Source organism: Gymnogyps californianus, chromosome 7 (genome assembly GCF_018139145.2).
Source record: "Gymnogyps californianus isolate 813 chromosome 7, ASM1813914v2, whole genome shotgun sequence".
Lineage (NCBI taxonomy): Eukaryota > Metazoa > Chordata > Aves > Accipitriformes > Cathartidae > Gymnogyps > Gymnogyps californianus.
This window is the reverse complement of record NC_059477.1, coordinates 17,897,871-17,922,348: the sequence shown is the minus strand read 5'-3', so window position 1 is coordinate 17,922,348 and position 24,478 is coordinate 17,897,871. Positions and strand designations below refer to the sequence as shown.

Here is a 24,478-nt window from a genome sequence, read left to right as displayed (position 1 = left end):
AAAAATAAATGCTACTTCTAAAACAGCCATTTTAATACTACTGGATAAAAAGCTGACAAAGTAAAGCACTAAGAGAAGCCATTATTATGTTTCTTTCTTACTGAGGCATAAAATAGTTGCATGCATAACAACTCCATAAAAGTAGTGGCATTCATTAATTACCCAGCATGAGATTTTCTTAACATTCTAGACCGGCTCTCTAACTAACATAGTATAACAGGAATTAAATGAGTATGTGAAACTGATAGTCTCTTTACTAATTCAACATCTTAATATTAATCTGTGAAAAGAAATAATTGTCATGACTTAATACTGACATGTTAAAAAAAAAAAGGTAAAATATTTTCAGAACCTCACACACAGATTGCTTGTCACTAGTAGGTTAATTTTCCCCAAATTATCATACCACTTTCATAGCTGTCCTGAATACACTGTGGAAAAACAGGTGGCATTTGAGGTAGCTCCATTTGGAATTTCTTGGCAAAATCTGACTTTTTAAAGAGCTGAATAATTTATATTTTGAAATAAAACTAGACATGCATTTATCCTAATACTACATCAGCTTCAACATATTAAAAAGACATTTCAAATGTTAAATCTTTCCTAACTACTCAGGATGGACACTGTAAAATTGGCATAGGGCCCAGAAGTAGATTTCCTTCTTTTAGAAGCCTTTTTTCTGAACAGGTTGTTATTTAACATTTGTACCTGACCAGTATGCTATATTTTCCAGTAATTGATTAGCTGTGAGGCACATAATCCCTAAGACACAGAGAAAACTTTTGAAAACTATCAGTCATGCTTCATGCAAATTTTTTTTTCATTCAATTACTGTGTGATGAATTCAAAAGAAAATTTGAAAGTTAAAGCAAACTAAACTGCCATATTTAATGAAATGTGAAAACATTGTGCATAAACTTACAAAAAAGAATTAGAAAATTGTCCATGTGTAATAACCTTTTAGTTTTTATAACTGATTCATGGAAATTTTGAAATACAGACGTAATATTAATTTTTTCTTTAATGTCTATTGAAAATCGTTCACACATTTAAAACAGCTGTGTATGTTATTTTTTTTAAATAATAGCTCCTGTAATACCACAAAAACCTAATATAGTATGAGAACAGTTGTCATTTTGTCTGTTACCCCAGCAACAGAACACAGGTGCATTTTGAGAAGACAGACTAGTAAAAAAAGAGAAATATGTTACAGGAAACTTTACTTTGTTGAGGAAGAGTTCAAATACATGAGATGGTCTTTGGAGTGCTATTAAGGTTTTATTGCCATGAGTTTGAAATTATGCTTTCCACAACTGTCAAAGCCATTAGTTACTGCTAGCTTTTCAAATATTTTAGTTTCTATATACTACATATGGGAATAGTTTATTTTTAAATGGAGTAGACTGATATTACTGTTTTTATACTTTTCATCTTTGAAATATGAACTTTTTATCAACACAGAATCATAGAACAATTTAGGTTGGAAGGGACTCTGCAAGTCATCTGTCCAACCCCTTGCTCAAGTTACTCAAGGACTTATGCCATGAAGTCTTGAACATCTCCAGCAATGGAAATTCCAGAATTCTCTGGGCAACCTGTTCCAGAATTTAACCACCTTCATGGTCAAACTTTTTTTCCCTAGTATCTAATTGGAATTTTCTTTTTTCCAACTTGTGTCTCTTGTCCAGAAGTAAACTTAGTAAGAGGAAAAAAGTGTATTTCCATCAAAAAATGATGACTCATGGAAAGCAAAATATTTCACAGAAACCTGAATTTTGATGAGGTGGGGTTTTTAATCAAATTAACTTAATAGAGCTTTCCAGTAAAGCCTTAACTTTATTTCAATCAGGTTTGGAATCCGATAGAATCATAGAGTCATAGAATTGTTTAGGTTGGAAAAGACCTTTAAGATCATAGAGTCCAACCGTAAACCTAGCACTGCCAAGTCCACCACTAAACCATGTCCCTAAGCACCACATCTACACGTCTTTGCATGATTTCTCAATAAATACATAAAAAATGTATTTATTGTTTCAATGGAGCAGAAACAAATTTGGAAGGATATTGTTTCCTGGAAAAGTCTGGTTTTGTGTTTGTTTTATTTTTCCAGTTTCAATGGGGGAAAGAAAACAAATGCATCCAGCTCATCCAGCTCTGAGTATGCGGTGCTGTTATATAATTGTTAATTGACAAATGATATGAACATGTCCAGAGTATTTTTCACTTCATATGCTATGTTTCTTTTTATGAACTTTCATTCTCTGTGAACACAAAAAAATAGAACAGTACATTTCTCTCCGGGCTCTGAGGAGCTGGCAATGAAGCCTGACAATATAAGGAATGCCTAGCATATATTCAAAAAGGAGTTTGTACAAACTTGCAACTTCTGTTGGTCTCAGTAAAACCATGTCAGAAAAGCATTGTTTTAAAAACCACAGGCCAATTTCAATTTCTATGATGTGAGATGCTATTTTTCCTTTCCACTTCCACACCACTGTATTCACTATACCAAAAAAGAACATTGGTAGCTTAAAGGGAACAATGTTCTGGTTAAGATTTATGGAGAGGAAACTAACAGGGATACAATCCCACGCCTGTGGTGTGCATGCTCACCATCTGGTAATGCAGCAGTTGTGCAGCCACACAACTCTCCCCCCACTCATTTTCAGGGTACATTTGGGTCTGATATTGTAGCAAAGACAGAATGTGAATAGCTGAAGGTCTAGAAACATCTTTTTATGTAAGCTGTGATGGATAGTATAGCTTTTGTATTCATTTGTTCACAGCCCATTATTTGGGTACTTTATGTTCGGTTAAAAGAGCACGGAAAGAGAGGGGAAAATTGTCTTTTGCCTTTCCTGATTGTTGTACACTGAACATCCCTCCCTCTCTGGAGGGAAACAAAATTTGGCCTTCTAGAGTACACATTTAAGTACACTCTTACCATGTATTCAGAAAGCTTCTGAAGTGCAAAGCAAAGCAGACAGAGGAAGATAACTAGCGATCAGGGAGCTTGAAGCACTGTCAGAGACCAGCAAACTCCTGAGGAAAATAAGGACTGATACAGATAGGACTTAAACTTCCTAGAGGCCTAAAAGGGATAGCATACAGTATGTTGTAACCCAAAAAGCCACATGGAGCTGTTAACGTCAGGATGAAACTAAAGGAAAAGATGAGATTTATGAGGACGGGGTTTAGAGAAAGGTTGACTTACAAGTGCAAGAAAGTTACAATAAAACACAGCTCTATAGAACCCTTCTGGTGGTGTTGGTATGTTTACTTGAAGGAAAAATTCAAAGTCATGATATTTTAGCATTAGTTCATGGAATCCTAATGCAGACTGCAATGCTTAAAATTATGGTTCTCTTTCATTATAAGACTCTGTTGCTTGTGAATTTGCCAAAGCAGAATGAAATTTCATGTAACAGGATCTGTGCCATACTGGACTTTTCTGGAAAGTTTCAACTAAAACATAAAAATTGATCATTTCTAAAAATAAGAGGAAGGAAGAATACATCACTACAAGGTACAAGTTTTGCTGAGGAGCTCTAGCACACACAATTTGCAGCAAGGGGCTTCAGAGGCTGGAAGACCTTGTAGACTGAGGGAGCACAGAATTAAAATTGTCCCTTCTTCGGTTCTGAGCGCTTGTGTTTGCAGTCTTGGTATTTTTTACCACAGTAAGAAATGTAGCCATGATTAAGAATATATATAATTTAGTATACTGTTTACATAATTGTTTAGTTACTGCAGTACTAAGGAACACCGGAGCCACTGTATTTTGGTACAAAGTTACTATAATTTTATACTCTAGGCCTAGCTAAAATTAGGAATGCAAATATAGCATACCACAGAATTGTAATTAGCATATCATAGAACTGAAACAAAGAGTATTAGATGAAAATATATAAATTAAAGATAGATCAAATTCCGCACTTTCACTCTTAATTTTCATGAGTGGCAGACATCTGCAAAACTTAATTCTACTAGTCACATTACAAAAAGAATGTATTCCTGTTCATGTTAAAAAATTCTCAAATTATTTTAAAAATTAAAAATGCAAATATATTAGGTACAGTCATAATTTCGTAGGTAAGAATGTTTCACTCTTTCTGAACTTCTTTACTGATTTGCATCTCAAAAAAATGAAAATTGCATGTCAATAAAGTTTTTATTTTTTGCTTCCTGAATCCAGCCATCATAAAATATGCTTTTCCCTCTGAAATACTCTCCAATATTTCTTCTTAAACAGGCAGCAGCTCCCGAATCAATCTAATTCATAACTAAAATTCACAATCTTCAGTAGTTTATGTCAACACGAACAACAGAGATTTAAATTATTAGCTATAGTTCAATCAAATCTCAGAAGTGAATAACTTCTATAAAACAAAGATCCATGAATTTTCATCTTCTGTTAAGATTACGCAACAGCTGGGTCATCAAGTTCAGGCCCCTGAGTCTTAGAAACAATAATTTCAGACAGTCCTTTTCACAAATATTTCTTATTCCCAATCAAAATCACCTAAGATTTTTGCCCCTTTTATTCCCATTGAAAATCTATTTTGGGACATTGCTCTGACAGTTAGAAACCTTTTCCAGCCTACCTCTTTTAATGATCTCCATGTGCTATATATATTCCTATGCCAGCAGTGGCCTTCAACTTAAGCAGTTGCTCTTCTGTGGTGTTTACCCATGCAATATATTTATGAGAATCTCAGTCGTTCTGCTAATCCAGACAAAACATTTTCTTAGTCCACTCTAGCAAATAAGATGATACTCTTCCCTTTGATATCCCTACTAGGCACCTACCCTCAGTTTGATGTCAGCTTTTTTCAATATAGATGACCAGAGTCCTAAATTTCTGCTCATACTTCCCAATTCTCTTCAGAATAGTTGCAAGTATCAGATCCTAGACTGTTTCCACAGCCATGGTGGTTAACAGCTGTTCCACAATCAAGTAGTAAACTTAAGGCTGCAACAGAAATACTTACTATTCACTTTAACCGCACGACCTTATATTTGGATTGTTGAACTTCATAATATTTCTGTTATTATTCTACTGAAGTTCATTTGCTTCCTCCTGACCGTCTTCCTTTCATGATCAGGTTCATTTCAGGTTCACCATTTCATGATGAGGTTCATGATCAGATTGCTCCCAATGAGCAATATTCTCATCAGAACTGGACACTGGATTGCTCTGGAAGGAGAGAACTTTGGAAAACTCTCTACCTTTTGTTCCTTTTCCATCTATTCTGTCTGTCATTGTTATTACCTGAAAAAAAAGGTAGGGCTTGTCAAACTGTTTGAGCAGACTTGCATGTGCAGCTGACTGGATCACACATTTCTCTCCTAATTATGGAATTATACCTGGTTTATCTTTAAACCTTGATCCTGCTCAGTAGTTTCTTTCCTTCTTCCTTCCCTATATTTCTTTTCATTATTATTTTGGGCCAAATTTCACACTTTAGCTCATATTTTACATAGTACAAAGGTCCAGCTTCAGATTCTTACAGTGAATACTGTAACCTGGGATTTTCAGAGGTGTAAACTATCTTCCTCACTGAGATGGTGCTAAAATTAATCTTTGTTTATAGGTAGTGCTGAAATTATACAACACAAATAGTTATTAACTTGAAGCCTAGAAAGTAGTCATAAAACTATTTTGAGACAAATACTATTTCAGTGGGAACTTTGTTTATGCAAATATTGAAACTGGTGAGTGAGCTGAACTAACATTGAAAAAAAAAATTTATTAAATCTTACCTTTTCCCTTCTATATTTTTTTTTTCCAAATCACTTACAAAAATCAGCTCTGCTTTATGATGAAAATGCACCTGAACTTTGCTGCTAATGGTACTGTTGGGCACCTCAATAATTAATTGCAACTAATTCAGAAGATACTAACAATTTATTCCATAACAAATTTACTGAAAAGTAAGCATTATGAAAATATTTTTACTTGAAATAACTGAAAGACTTATTTAAAAGATATCAAATACAAAAAATGATCATATTATTGCTTTTTGAAGAATGTAATTTTCTAACTTGTTTTTCTTGGATATTAGCATATAAATTACTATTTTGCAATTTATGCTCTGTGAATTGAAGTAAATAAAATTACGAGCAATCTTCAGGTTCATGAGCCAAATTAATAACAGTGTTGGTTTTAAACTTAAGTTTATAGGCTAGATTTGTTTCTGTTTTGTAGCGGTTCTGCCACAGTCTCTTTCATGATAAAAACCAGAACTTTGGAAGCAAACCAAGAATGCCACTGTTTGTCTTAGTGGGGATTTTAACATTGTCATAGCCAAAAGCATGGCAACACATGCACACACACAGTCTTTTTTTTTTTAAATGATCAAGAAAACATTAGTATTGGGAGATTCAAACACTAAGACAGCATGTTATCTCCAGATAGGGCTTCTGTTGGAAACAGCTGAATTATGGAGAACAGAAGAAAGGCAGAGAAAGGTGTATGCAAAATGCAATCAATATCATTTTACCTCCTGGAAACTGTATCTCTCAAGTTTTTCTGGTTTTGATTCTTCTCACATTTTTTTGAAATTGTAAAGAATGAGATATCAAAACATACATATACATATATCTACATTTCCAGAATACATAAACCTGGTGAAGGTCGTCTAAACAAGGATGAGGCAAATGTTGGGAAGGAGACTTGCATGAAATCACAGAAGGTGATGTTTTTAGCAAAACTATTACTGCTGATATGGTCTAATGTAGCAAAACAGAAACAGAATATATTAGTTTAGAATCAGAACATATTAGTTGAGACCACTGAAGGGTCAAACCAAAAAGAGAAAGGGCTATGATTCCAAACCTGAAAACATTTATGTTTAATTCTTAACCGTGTTCAAAAGAAACATTTTATTTCAGTTCATGGAACCTGCAACAATGAATACATGTAAGTGTTGGCAGCATCTAGACCTGTCAAATGAATTCATCAATTATAAAAGAATATGTAATTCTTTAACACTTACAAACACCAAATTTATGTCCAAAGGAAAACAAATCTGTAAGTTTGCCTAGAACAAATGACAAATATATACAAATTTTCCTGATCAGGTAGGCATCATTGAACAAAATTAAGAAATTGAACTATTGTTTATCTCTTAAATCACTGTTGTTAAACAAATTTCATTAATCTTCTGGTCTACTAGTAGTCAGTATGACAATTCAACAACAAAAAAAAAAGAGAATAATTTCTGCTATAAAGGACATCAATATTATACATATAAAAGAAATTTCAAGAACACTGGAAGGAATTTTAACTAGATGTTGTAAACACCATGTACATGTTTTTTTATTTAGTCTCATATTTACTATTTCCTGTTCAGCATTTATTCTTTCAACTCTACTAACAATGACATGTCTGTTTCTTAATCCATAAACAGTTGAAATGGGGACCTTTTCAAAAGATGTATTCTGCTTATTAAAATAGTAGGGTGTTACCAATTTCCAAATTCAATGGAACAAATTTCAATCAGTAATGAGTATGATAGAGTACATTCTATCAAAGGAAACTTATTTTGGATATGTTGTTTCCTAATGCCCTAAAGTACACACACCAGTTTTTACCACAATAATTCTGAACATTAAAAGCAGTAAAGAAATGTTCTAAAAATTACTGCTTTCTCATTCAGCAGGTCTGTTCCTATTACCCTTTAAAGTACCATCTGCCTTACTGAGTGTTAAACTGGTTGTTTATGTTTTTTTAACTCCTGTTAACATTGCTAATTCAAAAACAATTCCCTGGAATAGTGAGCTGGTTTACATTCCTTTTCCTCTAGCATCAGAAGTACTATAAACTGATCACTGGTCACTGTGCCAAATTTTGTCCTTACTAACACCTGTGAATCCTCAATGTATGAAGTCGATGAAAGAATTTGGCCTGAATATTTTGATTATAACTTACAATACATATACCGGGATGAGAATAATGAAGCTAAAAAGCAAAAGGATGATCAGAACCCAGAATGAGTTTGCAAAATAACACAGGATAATGCCAGCATGGTCAACTATTCCATAAATTATCTTCTAAAAGTCCATACCTTCTTCTGCACTGATTCCAAAGATGTATTTAGTATTAATCATCTAACTCTTCCCTTAAGCAGGACTAGTTTCACATTCAAATCATTGCTGGTTCAGGATTTTTTTGCCTGTCCTGCACAAATGCTTAACTTTGAATTGGATTGAACTAATCAGCGAAGTTAAGCATATGTGTATCCAGTATTGGTATCTGTCAGGAAACATGATTTATTTTGCATTTATTTGCATTACAACAATAAAAGAGAAATAGAAAAACAATTCAAAGCTGCCTCACTGTTGGACTTTAAATTCAGGTGACTGAAAAATTCCACAATATACAAAATTGTATCCATTTCCTGGGGATCCAAGTGGAGTAATTCTTCATTATACTGTTTTCTACTTGTAAACCATTTCTAGCTCTAAAATTAAAAAACAAGGATTCCATCCTCCCTTTTTTTAAATGAAGCACAGTAGGAAAAAAAAAAAAACAAAAAACTTTTTTTCCCTCTTGCTATCATGTAACTTTCTAATCTTCTTACTTTGAAAAGTTACAGACTGATAAAAAACAAACGAAGCTGATACGGCATTTAGCAAATTTTCAAATTCGTACAAGTTTAATCATTGAAGCAATTCAGATTATCATCAATATAAATATTAAGTGTAATAAATACACTATTTTGAATTAAAAGATCTTTTTTGATGGACATTCATAATTTATTTTATGGAAGTCTTCATTTTCATAAATGTGCTGTTCTAACAAGATATTTCTAATTTGCTATATGCCATATTAGCATTACTGCAGTTGCATATAAGTGTTTTAAAAAGATAAGTAAACCTGAGATAAAATATCACAATGTTGCCACATAACTAGAACAGGTTTTCCTTGAGCACAAGACTTTGGCTTCATCTTTACCTTTTTTTAGACTATTTATAATGCATTCCAAATGTCAAGATCTAATTAAGAGCAGAAATAAATATGTTATAAGCTGCCATAGACTATCATTGATAGAGTCAGTTGCAACAAGACAGTCACTGAAAATAATAACTTGTAGCCTATATGGAAGAATTAAAAACTGCACTGGATAAGACCGCAGCTGGGAGAATGTTCATGTATTTGTATAATTAATTATTGTTAAAATTTACAAAATTATGTTGCTTACTAAAGGTAAAAGATCAAATAGAATTGCATATACTTGAGACCATCAAAACAAAGACCATCTAACAACTGCAATTTTGTGTCATCTTTTCAACCCCTCTCCTGCCACATTTCTAAATTCTTTTTTATCCTCTCATAAGTAACTAAATCTTTATGTCCATAAATGTTGAAGACTGAAACATTACTACCTCTTTATCCATCTTCACATAACTAATGCATGATTCATTAACAAATGCAAAGTGGAAAAAATTACTATAATCAATATTTCAAAGACTGAGAATCATTCTTGTAAAAACTTTTGATGAGTGGATTTAGTAACTTAAGACTGAATAATTACTGACAAGTGTTAACAGCTTATTATAAGACAGAAAGGGTCATGTCTGAAAAATGCACAGTCAGTATGAATTATGACATTGCAGTCCTGTGTTATTGCAGCTCTTAAACTACTGAGGAAAAAAATAGTAATTTTGAACTTAATCCTTTTATAGACTGTTCATTAATCAATGCTGAATTTTGCAAGAACTGCAGGTATAAAACATGAAATAATGAGTATTGGTCCTGATATATTTGGATGACAAGCATTCTTTAACAGTTTATGCATAATAAATTTTCTGATCTGATATAATCTATTAAGCTTTAGGGATCCAAATGAGGCTCAGTCATCTGGGTTCAAGCAATCAGTCACAAGGCCTCACAAGTAGGAGTGAAAAATTTTAACATTTTCCTCAATATTAACTAAAATATTTGTGATTATTTTATTATTTTACTGTTTATTGTGAGCAGAAAACAACATAAACACTGCTAGAAGAAAAGCAAACTTAAGATCCCATGCATCTAGACTAATAGGAATAGAAAGTCAAACATTTGAATGAGCATCAGAGAGCATGAAATGCTTTTGGATTATTTAATTTTTTCACTATTTAAGTAATTTTTTAATGAAAATAAACATACCCAAAACTTAATTTTAGTTTAAAGATTTTTAAACAAAAATGGAATAGCAGCTTGGAGATTCATCTAGAGATTTCATCTATCACGGGGGGGGGTTTGCTTTTTCTTTTTTTCTTTCTGTTTTCTTTAATACAATGATTTCAAGTTGGAGTCTATGGAGAGGACTTCGTTTTACTGTCCTTGTTCATGTCCTTACAAGTTCTCAGTAACACCTACAAGCTCTCTCTTAGAACAATATTTATATTATTTTCTTCCCCTTAGCAAACAATGTTTAATATAAATATATAACATTTTAAGGTTTGACTTGATGGTAAAATGTTATTTGAACCTTTGTTTTTCTTTTAAAGGTTGGAATTATTATGTTTTCTTTTTCCACTCTTTAAATTTTTTTTTTGACAATTAGGAGACAAAACTCAGCTTCTTCTTGTTAATGTGTAAGAACTCAGCTAATTCTGAGTTGTTCAAACAGGATACAGTGGCTTGTTCCAAGAATGCCTGAGTGTAGCACTGATGGCAATAAAGATGAGGCATTTGCATAAGTAAGATAGCAGAACCATGCTCTCTCAGTTTTGGGTGTTTTTTTGTTTTGGGGTGGGTTTTTTTTTTTTTGGTAATGCTATTCTTCATACTATTTAAAATCCACGCGGTGGACCATATTAGATTACATTCTCTATATAGTGTATTAAATTACCTCACATATGTTTGAGGTTTATAATGACTGGGGAAGCACATAGTCACTAGTATTAGATCAAATGCACTTGATCCTATCCAGATCATGTTTGCTCTTTCAGATCTGAATTTTACGTAATCTCAAAAAAATAAAATAGATGGAATCTATCAAAGGTAAGTTGCTGTGCACAGCTCCAAAATTTTAGAGGAATTTATTTGTCTACAGATATAAAGTCAATCTGCCCTATCAAAACATGAAAACAAAATTTCTTCTTATGTGCCTTTAGACTCTTCTCAGTGTCAAACATCCACATTTAAAATAATTCAGCTTTTTCATGCAAGCATGTCACTCTGGTGTCCAAAAGCCACTGTTGTTATAATCTGCTCTCAAGAATGCTAAAATCTGATTTGAGGTCTTTTACTTAGCTAAAATCTTCCTAGCTCAAGACAAGCAATATCTAATGTTACGATATCATTCTTACCGTAACTTATATCAATTAATATTCAATAAAAATGTGCCTGGAACATCTACTTCACACTTACAAAGAGCTTGCTTGTGTTTACAGCTGTTATAAACTAATCAAACTTTTCATAACATTGGAGAATAAAAAAAAAAAATTGACATTCCATTATATTTAACAGTTACTGAGGGCTATAGGAATTTTTCATTTGATTTGACAGTAATGTATAAAGTGGAAAAACCAGTGCATCTTTACCGCTGTTGTCAGAAAATAGTAATTAACACTGAGCATATTTTTCCAGTGCAGAGGCCTTTGATCTGTTACACTGACAAAGGCTGAACATATTTTTTTCTACATGGAGTTTGACCTAACAACCACATTCAAACAGGAGGCCCAGGCAGCTCTGTCAACTGTTGTACCTGAACTATAACGACTACATGCATTTTTGTGTGGTCTTATCACATCTTACCTTAAGTTTAGCTAGGAGGAATTCATGATCTTGCAGTAGTTTTTTAGTCTCATCTTGATTGCTGCCAATTTCTAATAAATTTGGTGTTGATTCAGCCAGCTGAAGCTTCACCCGTTTTCCACACTGTAATAAGTAAACAATTATAGCCTTCAGAAAACACAAGCTTTCCTTCATTTATTTGCTCACACAGACTCTCAGGCACACATACTTTCCATGATCATAGGAGCACAGGGACCCATAAACATGTATTCAATGGCAGAATGAGGACACAGAGGATACAATATAAACTTCACTTCATTTGACACAGGTATCAAAATCCCAGACTCTAGTCTTATCCAATAGCTACTGCGATTTTGCTTTTGCCTGTGAAGAGTAAGATTATCACAATGAGCCATAAAGGTTTCTCCAACTCATCTCCCCTTTCAGCTGAAGATTGCATAGATAGTTAAGGAAACTTGGTGGGTGGGGGGGTGGGCGGAAGGTACAAATATATTGCAGCAGATGCAAAAACCATAACCCCAAATCTTATTTCTATCACACAGATCCAACGTACCTGTATACTGACTAGAGAGAGAGATTGCACAACTAGCAGCAGGGACACTTAATAGCCTTTGGAATAGGAACCCAAACAGCAATCTCCCATTGTGTCCTGGATACACAAAGAAAGGAAGCTTGACAGCAAAGCAAAGCTAATTCTTTCCTCACTGTGTTGCAGAACTGCTACAGCCTGAGAAGTATAACTCAGAGAGGGTGGTTATAAGGAACAAAGCAGTGATGTCACTGGAGGCTAGCATGGTTCCCACAGCACACAGGGGAAAAATAAATGTCTTCACCCTAAACTTAAGTCTCCTTGCAACAAAATTACTCCCCTGCGGCAGCAGAGTCAGTCTCCCAAGAAGGGTGAGAACTGATAGGAGAGAACCTTCCCACTGGCACAACTGAGGTGACCCCCACCCTGAATAATCACCCTAATTGTGACAGCCCAACTCATTATCACCTTATTCTGCATTACAGACAAACTCTAGTGGCTGAGGCTAGTGTGTTTTCCAAGTTGCCTGTAGGATGAAGAATCAAACTGCCCATAAATTCCAGCTGGGATTCCGTACCTAGGCATCCAGCTTTACTCCCCATGCCAAATTTTGTGCAAGCTGTAGGTGCAGGTTCCAGCTCATAGAACAGGCCTTTAGATGCTTATAAGCACAACTATATACACACAAGGGCTTCTACTAAAACTCATGGGATAAGAACTCACAGCTTTCAAAAATAACCACTCATTATCAGGTTTAAGCTTTTTTTTTTCCCCCCAGCAAATACTTCAAAAAAAGACACACAATCTGCATTTATGGAGTTGGTGGACTACTTACTATGTAAAATTATTGCAGAGTATAGTTTAAAAATAATTCTTGAGGAGTCTCAACTACGATTAAAGGTAACATCATGCTTATTAACACATTTCCATGGCACTCTGCATTTATCTCTTATTTTTTAAACAAAGTGAGAGGAGTTCCTTGCCTCTAAGAGCCTACATATTTTGGCCAAATTATTTATTCTATTTAAAAAAAAAGAAACCACAAACAGAAATTGTGAACAGAAACAAGTGTTAACTTCCAAGGAAGCTCTATTAGATATTAACTGATTAAACGACCTTGCCTTACCATTTTATGCTACCTATTCATTTGCACAGAACTTTTGAAAGTAGTGGTAATCACTGAGTAGCAGAAAGCCAAGAACAGACATGCTAGCAGTTGCTGCCTTACCTTAAGTACAGCTATAACAATACTGGCATCCCCAGCCTGAACAGCAACTGAACTGATTGTTGTTGTAGAAAGCTTCTGCTCCAAACTGGCTTCATTTGACATGGTGTTTCAAAATGGGACTTCATACGTTAAAGCAGACTTGAAATGCTCTTGCAAGGTCCGCTGTTCATTTCAGAAAGCAACAGAGTTTCTTGGATTCATTCAGTGAAACAGCTCAGCTAACACTGATTAGTCTGCCAAAAGAAAGAACAGGAGGTTAAAAATAGGCCACTCCATTGAGTTTATCATTCTTGAGAGAGATTTGACACACCCCTAGTTTGGTAGCATTAAGCTGCCTGTTCTTTTTTGTCACCATCTGAAGTGTGAAGGGCTTCTTCCATGAACATCACCTGACACTGGCTAACCAAAATAAAAAAGATCCTCAAATTAAAGCAGCTAGAAAAAATTTTACTATTGAGTCTATACAGACAAACCCAGTGTTTTGACGTTTCAAAACATGCAACTATACAATCTACATTTTCACGTTCTACAAGTAAAATATTTTCTTCTTTACTAGTTACTGAATATATTTGCAGCACATAATTCTTCCGCTGAGTCAAAGTGTTCAAACAGAATGAACATGTGCATATAAGTCAGACGCTGAATCAAAACAGACAGGGGATTTTTAATCCAAAAATATTTAAAAGTATAGTGACCAGAGAAGGAAACCAAGTACTTTGTGTGAATTCTTAAGGAGTGTTTTATTCCTGCCTAAGATTAAGATAATTTCCCTGCTTTTCAATTTAATCATAAGTTGTTTCTCTAGTCTTCATTTTGTTATAAATGAGCATAAGACGACCTCTCTAATAATTGTTCAAACTCCACTCTAAGTTTTTTATTCAGTGCAGGGATATTAATAGACACTTTTATAATCACAGTATTGGTTTGGCGTATTAATTCTATTGCCAGAAGCCCAGAGCATGCCACAAGTAGCCTACAGTACGAGACAGCAGCTGCTAGGTCTCCTTCCACAGAACAGCTGAGAAAGTGACACTGGTGTTTAAGTTTGCAGGTCACTCTGGAAACATGATTCCGCCCAAGAAACTACACACATAACTCTCCTTTAAGCATCTGCTTGCTTGATTTGTTTAAAAATCTGTAACATTTAGATACATTTTTATATAAACTAGGTTTGCTAATTGCAAATGAAGACACACCTGCAATGAAACCAAGATCTGGAAATAAATTCTGAAACATTTTGGACTGGAATAAATTTAGGATAGTTACAGGGAATTTCAACAGATATGTCAAGGTCTGTGATTTTTTGTTTGCATGTTCACTTCCCCCCTCCTCCAATTGTTGGCAGATTATAATCTTAATCTGATCGCCATCTTCAAACTATGTTTCAAACCGAGTATCCAGAAGTGCATTGTAGTGGGCTGTGTTGAACTAAATGGGCCTGGCAAATCAAAACAACAATTTTTCCATCCCTTGTGCCAAAACAGAACCATGAACCCTCTAGCTGCTGACAAGGGAACAAATATTGCACTGTTTTCTGAAACTCCTTGTAACACCTGAGAGAGGCCCACGGACCCCTGCCACTGAAACATTAGCCATGAGACTCATGTGGGTATTTGTGTAATAGTTATGGCAGAACAAAATGTTTGAAATTTAATGGGCACACAAAAACTGGAGTGTAGACATCCTGAAGAAAACCTCGAAACTGAAACAGAAGAGAGTGTCCTATTTTGGTTTGAATGGAAGACAGATCCATTGTGCAAAACTTGCTAAATAGTCAAGATTTCCAAAAAACATTCCAAAAGACAAGCGACTTCGGATTTTTCACCCTGCAGGCAGGACTGAGAATAAAGGAGACTTGACTGCTGGAAAAACTGATTGGAACAAACCAGCCTGACCTCTTGTTAGTCTTATAAAAGGAGTTACAAACCAATTTTGGTGCTATGTCCAAGTATGTCCTTGAGTTTTTGTTCTCTCAGAAGCACATTTTAAGTGTACTTTTTTATGGCGTAAATTGGGCCAATCCATCATCGCACTAGGGTAGCCAGACATAAAGGCTGTTTTTCACTCAGGTTAAATGAGGAATCATTTTTCATAGTGCTGACAGCTGGAAATCATGGAAAAACACCACGCTCAAGAAGTTGACCATAAGCAAGTTTGGCAGCAGCTGAGTCAAGTGATTCCAAATGTCCGATAACAAATGCATGGATATTGTATTTATTTGGCTTATGCTAAGCATACAAGATAGAGACAGGAAAACATCAGAGTAGCACGCAGAGAAAAGGTAGCAAGGAATCAGAAAAGATCTTATAGCACAACCCTGGGAGAAAAAGCTGAGGATTTGGGCATTGCATGGTGATCCATTTCAGCTATGTCCAGGGAAACAAAATTTAACAAGCATGCCTTTCTCAGTCTTGTTTACTTACCTATCTGTCATCTGTTCCTCTGTCTGAAACAAACAAAAATCCTGCTAGAAGCCAGAAACAGACAGGCTATCTGTGTCAGTAGAGAGAAATATTTTCCCTTTGCTACTGCTGTGTGAAAGACAAGAGTAAGAAGAGGAAACTAGCATTCACCACCTGTCCATGAGAAGCAACGGAACTGAACAAATGAACAAAGGAAACAATCTCAAGAAAACAGAAAAAAAGATCAAGTCTCTCTAGTGTAAATAACATCAGGTATTATCTGTAACAACTATATATAAAAAGGATTTGATAGGTAAAAGTGATAAAACTCACTTCATTTTCAACATGGAGCATGTCTCATGAGCAGCTGTTTCTCATGTGTGGCAAGGGAAGTGCACTAATCACAGTTTTGACAGTTATGCATAAGAAGAGGGCCTGTCTTTCTTGGAGATAAGTTGCTTTTTGTTCAGAGCTTTGGAGCTGCCAGTGCGCTATGAAAATGCCTCTGGGAGAGACAAAGTTCACTCCCTGCAGCCTCAAAGATGTGAGGTCCTTCACTTTGACTGGTTTGTAAATGTAACGGTTCTCCTTTTCTTTCCTTGCCTCATGCCTGGGAGAACAGGCGTACACGGCAAGGAAGGGAAAGAGAACAAGGGAAAGAAGCATCCCTCAAACTTCTGCATTTCGTGTGGCTTGGAAAAAGGTACATAAACACTGCTTCCCTCTGGCAGCCCTACCTGAATGAGGGACAAAGATGTCAGACCTCTCCAAGTCTGCGGTTGCTGCTTTTTGCTGGCTCCTGCCATCTTACCTTTTCAGTAGGCACCATTTTCAGGTATCATCAGGAATGACAGCGTGAGGCCACGAAAGCAAGCAGTCTGCAAGTCTCCCCAGGTTCATAAAGAGGGGACTGTGCAGCCATGGAGGTCACATACAAGGGTGAGGGTTGAGTAGGAGGTAGGTATTTCTCCTGGAAGAGGCTCCTCTTTACCCTGCACTGGTTGAGTAAGTTTCTAGGATGAGAAACTGGCTTAAATCCTAACCAAGTTTTGTCATTCCTAAAAACAAAAACCAAGTATGATAAAAACCATCCCGGCAACAGTAGCAGTCAGGGGAGAAAGGTGGGAAGCAGAGACGCCTCCTCCCAGAGGTCAAAAAGTACATGAATGGCATGTAGGGAACTGTAACTTGTAATACCATCTCTTTCTTAACACTTAATTAGGAAGAAGTGTTTCTTCAAGAGAACCGCGCTGTGAAGGCTGCCAGAAAACAGAAGGAAACTGAGGCACTTGCAGACGTTGCCCTTTTACTCAGTGCCGGAGAGGCAGGACAAGCGGGGGCCAGGCACAAACTAACTTCCCAGCACCCAGAGGCAGAGCAAGGAATAGCACAAGCTGCTCCACTGCCCCCAGCAGGGCTATGAGATTGGGACACAGGCCACAGCTGAGGGTGGTCTGTCCTCCCATGACCCCCGGACCACCCAGGGGCGAAGGGCGGCGCGGCCCGGCCTTGCTCCCCTCACAACAGTGAGGAGTTTCTGCTGCCAAAGTTATTGAGGCAGGGCAGGTGCACCAAGAGGGGAGGAAACTCTGCCCGCACCCAAAAGCAGGGTTATTATTACCTGCAAGAAGGAGGGAAAGGGCCAGCCAGGGTAAATGAGAGTAACTTCAGGTAGGTAACAGCTGAAGCACAGGCAGAAGCCATTTCCCTGTCAGCTTAGAGTCCCTAAGCTTAAGAAAAGGCAGCCCTAAAATAGCTCGGGACCCTGGTGGCTCCAATAAGAGGGTTGTGCCATCTTTGCCACCGTGGAAAGAGAAGGCACAGAAGTCTCAGTAAAGGGCTAGGAAACATCTGTGAAAGGGTGCCCAAGGGGTAAAAGACACCCTGCTCCCCCCCAGCAAAAAATGGTAGGAACAAACCATGGTCCATGTTGCCTGGATTATTGTTTGATAGTTTCCAGATTCGTTTTATTTAAAAACATACAAGTATAATGAAACATTATAGCTTGTATATTCCCATTCTTTCTGTGCATCACCCTAACAAAAACCCTTCTACTCTTGCTCCTTCATCACCAGTCCTGAAGACGCTTTATACCACCCTAAGAAAACAGCATGAAGAGAACAAGCTACCCAAAAAGCATCGTCACACGAAGCAGAGAAAAGACCAAAAGCAAAGGTATCCTGGTTCATCCCTGTCACACTGAACATGTCTCCGCAAAAGAAAAAAACCAACACTGCTAACTGTAAAACCAACAGTGTATTGGAGATTGAGAAACCAGCAAACAGTTTAACATTGCTAATTCAGTACAATGGTAAGAGCAAAATCACTATTTGTTTGCTTCCAAGCACAACAACATTTTAAAAAAACCCATACAGTAAACAGACCTGGGAAGCAATGACAGCTGATACATTTCAGTCCACTGGTCATTAATTTTTCATGTCCCACTCTTTCATCCTAAAGAATTCTCTTCCCTATATCCCTCTTTTTGGATCCTAGAGGATTTCCACAAAGTATACATGCTATTTGTACCTAGCACTTGTCAAAATAGCACCTAAATCCCTACTATTTATTAAATGATAGAAGAGATCCACCAAACTTAACTAGGGCTTACAACCACATGTTATATCACTTCAGCCTCCACTCTTATTTTAAGAAAGCTCATATAGCCTTTAATTTTAGAACTCCAGTTTCTAAATGTTATATAAACAAAGACCATTCTTTCTAGCATTTGTTATTCAAAAAATTGTCTTCATGTTCTTTACCTGGCTTATATACAGGCTAAAGAAGAATGCTGACACATAGGGACTGCTTACATTTTTATTCACTAGGCATCATGCTACTCGAATTCCTGAAGAGTGTACAATCACCCTGATTTTTTTCAAATACAGAAATAATAAGCCAAACTTTGTGGTAACCTGGTCATCTGATCTGCTTTCTTCTTATCTTGTTATCTTAGCACATGACTTAATATGGGCAGCATAGAAAACTGAGGTGTTGGGATCTCCACTCAAGAACCTCTGCAGCGAAACAAATTTATTGTTCTGAGAATCCGTTAAAACATTAGTGCTTTCAGAAAGAACCTCCTTTCCTTGTTAAATGTAACACCGTGCAAAAAGATTATTTCTTTAGATTCTTTACTTGCAGATAAGCTTGAAGAGGTTTCATACAACAATAAACTGGAGGAAAAGGACAAAAAGCACCTTAGGGAAAGGAAGAAAAACAGAGGGAGATGGGAGTACAGGTCCCCGTGATAATTCTGAAGCCATTGGCAGCTCTGACTGATTAACGGATGTACCTCTAAGCCAACTCATCTGAACAGACGTCTCCAAATCCAAACACATTAATTACTCGGTATCATTTTTCTTTGCAAGCTTATTTTTATTTTGCTGTCACAGCTGATAAAAAACATAAGTTGGATTTATACCTTTCCTTAAACTGACACCTACAGGAAAGACTGAAAGAAAAAAGTGACTTGATGACTATTCAAGTGTAAATATAATGGCAAAATATAAGCAATGAAAATTTTAACTGTTGAATAGGGTGAAAAGATTAAACAAAACAGAAAACAATACACAAGTGTGAAGCGCAAAGTGATCACATCTCATTCTCTCTCACATCCCAGGTGAAGAGACCAGCATGTCCTCTTACGTTTACTGAAGAAATGGCAGGGAGCCTATCTCCACTTCAGTTTCCTCAGAATCAGCTGGAGAGTGAACTTATCCCATCAGCACGCCCGGCAAAGCTCAACATTTCTGTCTCACTGGGTGTTGTCCAAAACAAATGCTGCACAGCCTGTGGAGCTGTACTCTGATGAATACAAAAGTGAAGCAGTTTTAACAGCTCAGAGGTGGCACATACACTAGTCAGCCCAATTGCAAGCCTATTGCAAAGCAACAGAGAAAATGGTGGCCCAGTGTATTCAACTCTGTCAGGAGAATGAAGAGACATTAGATAGTTCATTAGTCCATTGTTCAGGCTCCATCAGCAGCAGCAGAAAGAGAACAGTTTATTACATGATTAGTATGTTCCCTCGCCCATGCATGTAAGGAAAGCCAACAGGACTTTTGTTACTAAATTCCTTGGGAGCATTTGAAATTCCTTCCTGATGTGGTGTGTTAACACAGAGGAGTACACACTCTGCACCAAATATAGATGTGAGACAGGCTACGCTTTCTCCCTGTAAAGAAGGAAGATTAAGATGCAGATTGTAACCTACATCTAAGTTTCAAGGCAGCTGCAAACTTTCCCACTAATAAGGTAACTACAATGACAGTTTTGCCCCACGTCACTAATTTCTGTGTTTAACTTACATTTACAATTTAGCTGTATTAAAAGACTGTTTCCCTTTAATTATTTTTCAATGTTTATACATGAATACAGATGTCTATGTTAAACTTGTGAAATGAAAATATCAGTTAAAAATCACACAGACTGTTCAAAGAGACAGTTACATCAGTGTAACTGGGTTCTTAGGACCATCTTTTAAGAGCGAAACATCTCTGTTCCATCTTATTAAAAGTAATCAGCCAGCAATGATGCAAAAAGATCAGTATGAGTCATTCATTTAACAGGAGACTAATTAAATAGATATAATCACACTAACCACACCAAAACATTAAAGCCATATTGTTGCTATTGTTTGGAAGAGATGATTTAAACGGACACAAATTTCAGAAAGCTAAATTTAGAACCAGTACAGGAGTATGTTACACAGCCACACTTCTAATAGCACATTACTTTAGACATCTGATATTGGGGAGGGTTTATCCAGAAAAGAAAAATTCAGCAGGGGAGTTGAGTTCTAAGTGTTAAAGAACCACAAGGCTTTAGAATCCTTTTTAAAAATTCGTTTATCAGTGGAGTTAAAAATAGCAGTGCTTTGTTTTGTTTTAAAAAGATAACTCCATCTTGTGTAACTCTGCTACTTGAAGGTTCACACTGCTGAGCATTCCTCTCTATATTCAATTACACATTTCCCTCTTCCAGATCACGGTACCTGAAACGGCAAGCACATACCAGGTCCTGCCTGTCCCTTTCATGTAAGTGCTGAATTGTACGACATACTTAGAAGAGGTTAAAAAGCAGGAAGTATTGAAATCTTTTTTCACCCCCTCTGCTTATTTGTCTGGAACTGGGTTGTTAAACAGATGTGTGCTCACTGCTGACACCCAATGTAACAGGGGTGTGACTACAGGATACGAGGATATTCCCTCACTGTTCCCAGTTTAAGTGGCCCTTCACACTCTACAAAGGATGGCATGTAACACTTCAGAATTCAAGTCTCACATAACTTTAGGAAGCATTGCCTGTAACTAAAAAAAAAAACCAACAAACTTTCCCCCCCCCTCAATACTCTTTCAACATTAACTGAAGAGCAGTTAAGATGGATTTACATGCTTCAGAGCCATTGTTTGCCATCCACAGCAAAAACTCCTGCTGCTGTACAATCACCACGAATAGGTGATTTGTTCCTTGTTCTGGGCCTGCGTGCTCAAACTTCATTTGATATGAATGGTGCTGTCTGCAGTAGCAGGTGATTCAGTGCAATAGGAGAGGTTCAGTGGACCGCAACTTGGTACTGAGACTACATATATCACTGTTCTTCATACTGCTTCCAAGTGACACCCTGATGACCGAGCTGTCTGCATGGCAATGTGTACTATAAGACACCATAGTGGGGAGCAGTAGACTTAATCCTGTGGGGAGATCATCTTGAATGAATGTATGCTTATCCTGGTGGACATCTTTTGAGGAAAAACAGAAGCAAAGTGTTTTTTCTGGTACTCCTTTCTACTGGAGTGGCTTTTCTTGTGGTCTACCACACAAAGAAGCTCTGGGCTTAGAAACTGAGTGCAGGCTGGTGAGATCATGTCATCCTTTGGACAGCATCACCTTTCCTATGTCTTAGCTGGTGGTTTTGATTTCTTCTTCCAGAACCTGAAGAGCGGTTTTTCTCTCCCTTCTTCTGAGGGGTTGCCACTGGCTCTATAGGTCTCGGTTACTGAAAAGATGCCATCTCTGCCTGCTCTCTGCTGCTGGGGTGGACAGGGTAGGGATGAGAGCCTGCAGCTGTTTCCTCAGGGAGGAAGTGACAGGAGAAAGGAGAGATTTAAAGTTCTCATTTTTATCACACAGGCTTCAGCTTTTGTTTGAAACACTACTCAGGGAGTGACAATGCTCTTCATCCTCGTGATGGGCCATCAGTCCCCTTTGCCCATGTTCCCTGCTCCAGAGTGTCCTCACAGCTGGACCTCTACAGTTCCAGAAATGACCCCTTCTCCACACACAAATATGCCAGAAACCAAGGTGTTCTTATGCCCTTTCCTATGAGAGGACCAAATAGTCCACGGACCAGGAGCACAAGTAACAGAGAGCTGTGTTATCTTGCATTTGGCTCACTTGAGCACCAGGACTGAGTATCCCACACAGCATAGGACCTGGGCAAGTGCTGTGCAACAGGGAGCTACTACAGGAAGACTTCTGTCACAGCTCAAGGTCCTGAAGGAATGGATTTCGAAAGCATAGCAGCCCATGCTGTCAAACCAGAGATAGGTGTCACTTTTCCACACCACTGCACCCAGTGCTGTAGTATCACCAGAAGCCTCCCTTCCCCCAGAGATATGTATAGAAAATCAGTATTTTTACCTGGCTGTAGGAGGGAAAAATAAAAAATGGTCTGTCAGCATGTCCTTGTTGGATTTTACTGCAGATTCCAGGGAAAAGGACCCTGGATCAGCTCTGGAGGGTGCACACTCCTTTGGAGTCTCCCTCATTGTCATCCCAGGATCTGAAAGCCCACCTTGGCAGCGCATTCCTGTCTGACAGTCTCTTCAGGCTCTTTATACAGGGTATGTGGCTGCAATGCTGTGCCCAAGGTGCAATCATTGTTTCAAGAATTTCAAGAACTGCTTTCACCCCCTTGACTTCAGCACAGCATTCCTTCTCTCTTATGCCCAACAGCAGTCATGAAAGTGGCAAACTCTCAGGAGAGCCACTGAAATGTTCTGCTGTCTGCTCCGAGCAGCTTCTGGTTCTTCTACCACACAGATTAATGATCAGCTGTCTTGGGACCTCAGGTCTCTCCTCTTGAAGTTCAGCAGGAGGCAGAAGATGTAGCTTTCACCATGGTAGAAGAGTGTAAAATGGGAGAAAGGACAATTTAAAAAATGATAAGAAAAAGAAGGAATTCAAACAAGGAGATGGAAGACAAAAGACTGGACAAGATTTTGAACCAGGAGAACTCTTGATGAATGACAAAGGGGAAGCTGAGAGTTGGAAGAATGAATTGGGGACTGACAATCAACAGTAAGTGCAAAGGCACACATGGCACTTGGCCCTTTGTAGCAAGAGAACCATGTCAGGGTATTAAAAGAACTCTGCATTGTTCAAGATCTTGCTACTGATATGTCTGTGTTAGGTATAAGCTGAAAGAGCTTGTGGGAAGGTGGCACAATCATTGGTTGAGAACTTAATGTCGCATTAGGTGTTGGATCTATTTAAATCACTTTTGAATCTGAGCTTCCAGATCAGCTTTATTCTAAAGACTAAATTGTATGTAATAAAACAGTGCTGTGAGAGCCTAGCTAATAGACAGTGAATGAACACAGTCAGGAGTTCACTTTAAAACTGCGTATTGCTGCAAAACAAATCACTAAATTGACTGTCTGTGACCTTGCTGTTGGTGTTAGACCTGCAAGGTATAGGTTCTATCTATGACCCTTTTACAGGGACACATTTACTGTAGGCCATCAGCATCAGTGCTGATCACACAAATAAACCAGTTGCTCAAACTTATCTTTTCCAAGAGCTTTATCAGTCACAGAGCATCCAGTAACATGTCCAGGATCCTTTTGCCAGGACAAAAGTCTTTTCCTGTGAATCGTGGAACAATTTTTTTTTTTACCACTTTTTCCAATTTCTCAAACTAGCTTCTGAAGTATCAGTCCTCTAGTGAACTCTGCAGTCAGCTGCTTTGATTAAGGATCCCCATTGCTTAATTACCTTAAATTTCACACTTGAAAATAGGTTTGCCCAGGACAATAATCACCATCTTTGTTTGAAAAAGGATACAAATTGAAGTTTAATGATATGGTGAATACAAGATTTTCTGGTATAATCTCCTGTGATCTTCCTCACAGTGTGGAAATAAAAGGCAGGCAAGCACTATAGTTGAAATTTGCAGTCAGACACAAAGCTGCACTGGGGACCCCTCTATATGTAACGGGACTGGGGGAGGGGGGAGAAAGGAAACATCAAATCAAGTACAACTGTAAGCTTCTTGCATTTTAAAAATTGCACAGAGGTTCTTGTTTTGTTTTTAACCTTAACACAATTCCAATATTAGAATGCTTGAGGCAGCGTCCTGCAGGATACGTTCTCAGACATCACATTAATTTGCCTGAATGTTATGGCCTGAGAACAATACTGTGTCCTCACTGGCAACAACGACATTGCTAGAGTGCTGAGGTAAAATTCATGTAATGAAAATAACTTTCAAATTAAGGTCTTGACTGGTCACATTAAAAATACACTGACATTTTTACAGAAGGTTTACAGAAAATATCATGTCA

The 24,478-nt window shown here is 37.2% G+C and overlaps 1 protein-coding gene across 1 annotated transcript in view; it reads right to left on the bottom strand.

The window, feature by feature from the left end:
* The window catches only part of CCDC141 (coiled-coil domain containing 141), a 102,834-nt gene extending 89,226 nt beyond the window's left edge, over positions 1–13,608 (bottom strand). The window contains exons 1-2 of the mRNA XM_050900315.1: positions 13,507–13,608; positions 11,750–11,872 (exon numbers count right to left, since the gene is read on the bottom strand). Of these exons, the coding sequence (XP_050756272.1) occupies positions 11,750–11,872; positions 13,507–13,608 (225 nt within the window). The remainder of the gene's footprint in view (positions 1–11,749; positions 11,873–13,506) is intronic.
* Between the last annotated feature and the right edge of the window lie 10,870 nt (positions 13,609–24,478).